The sequence below is a fragment of the Dipodomys ordii genome, unplaced genomic scaffold, assembly GCF_000151885.1.
Source record: "Dipodomys ordii isolate 6190 unplaced genomic scaffold, Dord_2.0 Scaffold1, whole genome shotgun sequence".
NCBI classification, from domain to species: Eukaryota; Metazoa; Chordata; class Mammalia; order Rodentia; family Heteromyidae; genus Dipodomys; species Dipodomys ordii.
The window spans coordinates 20537533-20545065 of NW_012267217.1; the positions used below are offsets into that span (position 1 = coordinate 20537533).

General features: G+C 56.9%; 1 protein-coding gene across 2 annotated transcripts; it reads left to right on the top strand.

Annotated features, from left to right (window-relative positions):
* The first annotated feature begins 2461 nt into the window (after positions 1-2461).
* Pcdh8 (protocadherin 8) lies at positions 2462-7181 on the top strand. Of its 2 annotated transcripts, none has more exons than XM_013035654.1 (3): positions 2462-5020; positions 5508-5715; positions 6207-7181. In XM_013035654.1, the coding sequence occupies exons 1-3, from the start codon at positions 2675-2677 to the stop codon at positions 6578-6580; spliced, it is 2928 nt and encodes a 975-aa protein (XP_012891108.1). In that variant the 5' UTR covers positions 2462-2674; the 3' UTR covers positions 6581-7181. The 2 variants fall into 2 exon arrangements, with proteins under 2 accessions (XP_012891108.1, XP_012891035.1); XM_013035581.1 differs by having other exon boundaries at positions 2477-5311.
* The last annotated feature ends 352 nt before the right edge of the window (positions 7182-7533 follow it).

Genomic DNA, 7533 nt, shown 5'->3' on the forward strand with positions numbered 1-7533 from the left:
CGCCGCGGCCCCCGCCCCGAGCCGCTTCCCAGCGGCCGAGGCTCTGGCAGCCGATTCTCAAGCTTTCAACCTCCCCCACGTCCCTCCTCCAGCCGCCTGGCTTTTTGCCTGCTGCCTCGCTCTGCTTCTTCCCACCCACCCTCCAGCACATTCTTCCTGGCGCACACGAGACGGCGGAGGCGCTATGGCGCTCCAGCCTAAAAACGTCAAGTTTGGAGAGTCAAACCCTCAGCCACTCCCCGCGGGGCTCGGAGCGGGTGTCGACTTCCCCAGTTCAAGATAACCTCTTTTCGGCGATTCCAGTTCCTCCAACGCTCGCCGCCTCCTCCTGGCCTCTACCTCGGGGCTCTCGGACGAGTAGCAGCTGTGCCTCCCGGGCCTGGGGGTTATTAAGTCGAAGGTGCTGTCCACGAGCTGAGTTCTGAATCTAGGCCCGCCAGGGGAACGGGGAAGGAAGCCATAAACCTGGAGGCCCAAGGCCCAATATTGGCTACTGGCCAGGGGAGCAGGGGTTCCAGAAAGAAAAACAAAAAGTTATTTTGGCTTGCTAGGCTCCCACTCCAGGAATGTCTTTTGAGAGAGACGAATACTAAAATGGAATTAGGTGAGAGAAAAAAAGTGGAAGAGAAAGCCAAGGATTGGGCCTCTCCCTATAGGAGTCTCCACGTGGCTGTGGATGTCTGGCCTCTTTGTGTTTAAGTCTCTGGACTGCCAGCTGAAGGGGAGTAAGAAGGGAGCCTAGAGGATCGGAGAAAACACCGAAGGACCCACCACCCCCCTCCCTCCTAGGAGATTTTGTTTACTGATGACAGGGCCTGCCTTTGATTCCCTCCTTGTGCCCCTCTTACCACCAGCTCCCTGATGCTGGTCTCCACCTTGGAGAAACTCCTTCTTGGTTGTTTCCTTTTTAAGACCCAACAAAACACAGTCCCTTGAACTCTAAGAGAAGGAAAATAAAGATGGCTGATGAAGAACCAAAATCAGGATTTAGAAGAACAAATAAAATATTGCTGATGGAACCCATCATCTTTTTATTTTATTGTTTTTTCTCCCCAAGAACATGACCTCTACTCCTTCCTTTCCATAACGTGCTCAGTAGAACCCTTGAATAAGAACCCTGTCTTGGTGCTGGTTGATAGCCTATCTCCTGGGCCTTAGGAGGCAGGAAGTGGGGACGCCTGTGGGGGGCGGGGGGGAAATGCAGCATTGAACACCCAGCCAGCCCAGTTTTGGCAAGGCTGAAGTTGCACACTTTTGTAGCCAGATGGTTAAGTTCCCCCACCCCCAAGTTCAGGCCAGGTTTCAAGTGTCACGCTGTGATTTTGTTCTTCAGGAACCGGACAAGTGTTGCTTCCCAGAGTGGCCCTATTAAAACAGAAAGAAAATCCTCTAAATAGGCGGAACAGGGCATCAGGAGGGAAAGTTCTCTAAATGCACTTTAATATGAACCCTGTATTGTGTGGAATTCAGCGCGCATCACCGTTTAGCGGAGAGTTATGGCAGTGATTGGGGATGAATAGAGCAACATAATGGATACATGTGGCGTTTGCTCATTATATTCAAGTTAGCCCAACTCGGCTATGGAAACTGTTCAACTTTCTCTCCCCCTTAGCTTGTCACAGTGAAATAATACAGACATTGGGGCCTCCAATGGGATCGCCTGCCACGCCATTCTATTTCCACTGCTAACGAGGGCTTCATAAGCCTTTGATACAGTCTGATCTTTGAAACCTTTCCAAATCTCCTCAAGCTTATGCTAAATCCTATTTGGAACTTTTTTTCCTTGCCTACTAGAGCCTAGGGCTTAAGAAAGCCATTTGGACAGTGACATGCATACTAACATATCGTAGGACCATTTTCTGAAAGGAAAGTGGTAGCTCTGATCACCAGGACTCACATGAGCAACACACAATTGGGTACACACATTTGAATAAAATCAATTTTCCCTTATCCTTCAGGGTTCTTCATGGAGAGGCTGATTCCGGGAGTCATGGGAAGCAGGGAGCGAGGTCCAGCACAGCCTCACAGCACAGAGCGAGTTTGGAAGCTTGAGAGGTGCAAAATGAATAGGGAGGGGTTTGATCAGGAGCTCCTAGGGAGAAACCCTCGGTCCTCGCACTTAGTTCTAGCAGCTGGCACCAGAGCAAGGGTGCGAAGCGCACAATTAACAAAACCATCCATTCCTTTTACTTCCGGAGCCCTGTGCCAACTCTTCTACAAGCAAGGCGCTAACAGAAAAGGGGAGGGAGCCGGAGTTTCAAAAAAAAAAAACAAAAAACAAAGGAAAGATTCCTGATTTTCATTTCTTGTTTTCTCCCCTAAGCCTTTCCACATTAAAAGGGTTGTCAGAGGCTGATGGAGGAAAGGCGGCGCTAGGCTAAGGCAGCCATTGGCTGTCTGGCTCCGGCGATTTGCATATCGGCAGCTATAAAGGCGTGAGGCGGCTCCCGCGCGGCGGCGCAGCTCCAGCCGGGAGACGGGAGGGAGAGGCGCGGAGTGAGGGCGGGTCCGCGCGTCCTCCGAGCCAGGCTGATCCGAGCGAACCGCAGCTCTCAGACTTCTCCCGCACAGGGCTGGAGTGTGTTCCCAGGAGCCTGGGACTCACGCCCCCGATCTGCAAACCAGAAAAGAATCTATTCCTTAGCCTTTTGGAATAGCACTTGGGGCTGGCAGCATGAGTCCCGGGAGGCGCCGGGGCACCCCTTGTCTTTTCCCTTTGCAGCTCTTCAGCCTCTGCTGGGTGCTCTCAGTGGGGCAAAGCAAGACAGTCCGGTACAGCACCTTCGAGGAGGATGCCCCCGGCACGGTCATCGGGACCCTCGCTGAAGATCTGCATATGAAAGTGTCCGGAGACACAAGCTTCCGCCTGATGAAGCAATTCAACAGCTCTCTGCTCCGGGTGCGCGAGGGGGACGGGCAGCTGACCGTCGGGGACGCAGGCCTGGACCGGGAGCAGCTGTGCGGCCAGGCCCCCCAGTGCGTGCTGGCCTTCGACGTGGTCAGCTTCTCCCAGGAGCAGTTCCGGCTGGTGCACGTGGAGGTAGAGGTGAGGGATGTGAACGACCACGCGCCCCGCTTTCCTCGGGCCCAGATCCCCGTGGAGATCTCCGAAGGGGCGGCCGTGGGCACGCGCATCCCCCTGGAGGTGCCGGTGGACGAGGACGTGGGGGCCAACGGGCTGCAGAGCGTGCGCCTGGCCGAGCCGCACAGCCCCTTCCGAGTGGAGCTGCAGACGCGTGCGGACGGCGCGCAGTGCGCCGATCTGGTGCTGCTCCAGGAGCTGGACCGCGAGAGCCAGGCCGCCTACAGCCTGGAGCTGGTGGCCCAGGACGGGGGGCGCCCGCCGCGCTCTGCCACTGCCGCCCTCAGCGTGCGCGTGTTGGACGCCAACGACCACAGCCCGGCCTTTCCGCAAGGCGCCGTGGCCGAGGTAGAACTGGCCGAGGACGCGCCGGTGGGCTCACTGCTGCTGGACCTGGATGCAGCCGACCCCGACGAGGGGCCCAACGGCGACGTGGTGTTCGCCTTCGGCGCCCGCACCCCACCCGAGGCCCGCCGCCTCTTCCGGCTCGACCCGCGCTCCGGCCGCCTCACCCTGGCCGGCCCGGTGGACTACGAGCGCCAGGACACCTACGAACTGGACGTGCGGGCCCAAGACCGAGGCCCCGGGCCTCGCGCCGCCACCTGCAAGGTCATCGTGCGCATACGCGACGTCAACGACAACGCTCCGGACATCTCCATCACCCCTCTGGCCGCCCCCGGAGCACCAGGCACCTCACCCTTCGCTGCTGCAGCTGCCGCCGCTGCGCTCGGAGGAACCGACGCGACCGCCTCGGCCGGGGCTGTGGCCGGGAACCCCGAGGCCGGAGCCACCTCCCTCGTGCCAGAAGGAGCGGCGCGCGAGAGCCTGGTAGCGCTGGTCAGCACCTCGGACAGGGACTCGGGCGCCAATGGGCAGGTGCGCTGCGCCCTCTATGGGCACGAGCACTTCCGGCTGCAGCCGGCCTACGCGGGCAGCTACCTGGTAGTGACCGCGGCGTCTCTGGACCGCGAGCGCATCGCCGAGTACAACCTGACCCTGGTGGCCGAGGACCGCGGCGCGCCCCCGCTGCGCACCGTGAGGCCCTACACCGTGCGCGTGGGCGACGAGAACGACAACGCGCCGCTCTTCACCCGGCCGGTCTACGAGGTCTCCGTACGTGAGAACAACCCACCTGGCGCTTACCTGGCCACGGTGGCCGCCCGTGACCCAGACCTGGGCCGCAATGGCCAGGTCACCTATCGACTATTAGAGGCCGAAGTGGGCCGCTCCGGCGATGCGGTGTCCACCTACGTCTCCGTGGACCCGGCTACTGGCGCCATCTACGCGCTGCGCAGCTTCGACTTCGAGACGCTGCGCCAGCTCGACGTGCGTATCCAGGCCAGCGACGGCGGATCCCCGCAGCTTTCCAGCAGCGCTCTGGTGCAAGTGCGAGTGCTGGACCAGAACGACCATGCGCCGGTCCTGGTGCACCCGGCACCGGCCAATGGTTCCCTAGAAGTAGCCGTCCCCGGGCGCACCGCAAAGGACACGGCCGTGGCCCGCGTCCAGGCCCGCGACGCGGACGACGGCGTCAACGGGGAGCTGGCATTCGACCTGCAACAGCAAGAACCCCGCGAAGCCTTCGCCATCGGCCGCCGCACGGGGGAGATCGTGCTCACCGGAGACCTCTCGCAAGAGCCTCCGGGCCGCGTGTTCAGGGCGCTGCTGGTCATATCCGACGGCGGCCGCCCGCCTCTCTCCACCACCGCCACGGTCAGCTTCGTGGTTACGGAAGGCGGCGGGCGCGGGCAGGGCGCTCCCGCCAGTGCGGGGAGCCCGGAGCAATCGCGCCCGCCTGGCTCTCGGCTCGAGGCGGCGGGGCCTGCACTACAGTGGGACACTCCGCTGATCGTCATCATCGTGCTGGCCGGGAGCTGCACGCTGCTGCTGGCCGCCATCATCGCCATCGCCACCACCTGCAACCGCCGCAAGAAGGAGGTGCGCAAAGGGGGGGCCCTCCGGGAAGAGCGGCCCGGGGCGGCGGGCGGCGGAGCCTCGGCTCCCGGATCCCCGGAGGAGGCCGCCCGGGGAGCTGGGCCCAGGCCCAACATGTTCGACGTGCTCACCTTCCCTGGCAGCGGCAAAGCGCCCTTTGGCAGCCCCGCGGCCGACGCGGCCCCACCCGCGGTCGCCGCGGCCGAAGTGCCGGGCTCGGAGGGCGGCAGCGCCACTGGGGAAAGCGCCTGTCACTTCGAGGGGCAGCAGCGGCTCCGCGGCGCGCACGCCGAGGTGAGGCCTTCCCGCGGCTGGGCGCCCCCCTCCGTGCTCCGCGGACAGGCTGGGGGAAGGGAGAATGGAGGGGTCGGGGTGGGCCGTGGCAGGGAGACGCTTAACCTGTTGCACTCGTTTTTCTTTTTTCCTTCTTGTTTCCCTCCCAACCCTCACACCCTCTCCCCCCTCCCGCACCCCTTGTTCCCGGCTGCAGCCCTACGGCGCCTCCCCGGGGTTTGGAAAGGAGCCTGCGGCCCCGGTGGCGGTCTGGAAGGGACATTCCTTCAACACCATCTCCGGCCGGGAAGCGGAGAAGTTCAGCGGCAAAGACAGCGGCAAAGGGGACAGTGATTTCAACGACAGCGATTCGGACATCAGCGGGGACGCTCTGAAAAAGGACCTCATCAACCACATGCAGAGTGGTGAGGACTCTTCTCCCCCTGTGAACTCAGCCTTCTTTCCTCTCCCCCACGGCTAGCCGCCGCTCAATCCGGGACCCCAGCCTGGTGGTCTCTCCACATTTCATTCCCTCCCCCTGCTCGAGATCTGGGCCGGCCTCCTACCGTGATTTCAAAATGCCAAGTAGAGGCAACTCCACCACTTAAGCAAGGCACACACACCCATCCTGTGAGGCAGAAGCAGCGGTCCTGCGGGCCACCTAAGGAGGGAAGTCTGCTCAGCGTAATCAATTTTCTTCCAGCTGAAGGGATGGGCAGGCTTTGTATGCAGGAAGCAATCAATGTGCCTTTCATCTTTCTACACACCTTCCTTTTTCTGCTGCCCTAACCCGGCTCACGTTCTGAAGATGGAGGCTTACGAGTGTGTGTGTGTGTGTGTGTGTGTGTGTGTGTGTGTGTGTGTGTGTTGTGTGTCCTCAGGAATAACCATCATGTTCTTTCCTTTTTCATGCTAGGATTGTGGGCGTGCACTGCGGAGTGTAAGATCCTGGGCCATTCTGACCGCTGTTGGAGCCCGTCCTGTGGGGGCCCCAATGCACATCCTTCGACTCACCCACCTGCTCAGATGTCCACCTTCTGCAAGAGCACGTCCCTGCCTCGAGATCCTCTGCGCAGGGACAATTACTACCAGGCCCAGCTGCCCAAGACAGTAGGGCTGCAGAGCGTTTATGAGAAAGTTCTACACAGAGACTATGACAGGACAGCCACTCTGCTCTCCCCTCCCCGTCCAGGGAGGCTCCCAGACCTGCAGGAGATCGGAGTACCCCTCTACCAGTCCCCCCCTGGAAGATACCTGTCCCCCAAAAAGGGAGCCAATGAAAATGTGTAATCTCATGCTGCATGTCTTCACACACATATACAGGTCACTCTGGAGAAACCCCTAAGTTATTGACCGGTTTCAGTGTTGTATATATAAATATGCAAGATGTGCCTTAAAAATGAAGTTGTTGGAAACTAATTTCCAATCACATTGGTACTGTTTGGTATTTGCAAACAAAAAATGTAGTTAATGTAATTTTTATGAAATGTGTGCAGCATTTAATTTTTCTTATCATGCTGTTGACTTTAATTTCTCTTGCAGCTTGCCATTTTCTTAGTGTTTTTAACCTGTACATTGTGTAATGTAATGTTTGTATATAATGAAATTTTGTTATATTTTTATATAATAAAAGCTAAAGTGGAAGTTATTGCCAAAGGAACTGTCTGTAAGACAAAAAAAAACACAAAAAACATGTTGAAATTACTTAATGGAAATTTATCTTTCACCAGAAATAACCTAGTGTTTGAGAAGTTTTGCCTTGCCAAGTATAACTTGTATATCTTGAGTCTGTGGTAGATTTCAAGTTGATGTTATTTAATTACATTTGGTTTTCTGTAAACCATGTCACTTATAAGCACAGTAATAAAGGATTTGTCATGTGTTTGAAGAATTTGCTAATTGCTTTATGAAATCGCCTATAGTCAGACATTCACAAATAACTTCAATACCAGAATTAAATCTTCTTTCAAGTGCTAATTATTTAACACAATTAATGCTTATGGCAATATTAAACTAATGGGATTTCAAATATTGCAAAATCTAACACAAGTATTAAAGTATTGATTTTGCAAATTATGCATATACATCTCCACATACATTGGTCACTCTATAAAATTCTTGCCCTCATTTGTTCCCTGAACAAATTCTATTGAGCCTCATCCAAATACTGGAGAAAATATATTTAATTGTTAATTCACTAATTAGACATTTGAAAACTTCACTACCAGGGCTGGGAAGGTGGC

Excerpts from the sequence above, each read along its gene's own strand:
- Pcdh8 (XM_013035581.1), top strand. The coding sequence starts at position 2,675 with ATGAGTCCCGGGAGGCGCCGGGGCACCCCTTGTCTTTTCCCTTTGCAG. Across the intron at positions 5,312-5,507 it reads TCCGCGGCGCGCACGCCGAG|CCCTACGGCGCCTCCCCGGG; the intron begins GTGAGGCCTTCC and ends TCCCGGCTGCAG. Across the intron at positions 5,716-6,206 it reads CATCAACCACATGCAGAGTG|GATTGTGGGCGTGCACTGCG; the intron begins GTGAGGACTCTT and ends TTTTCATGCTAG.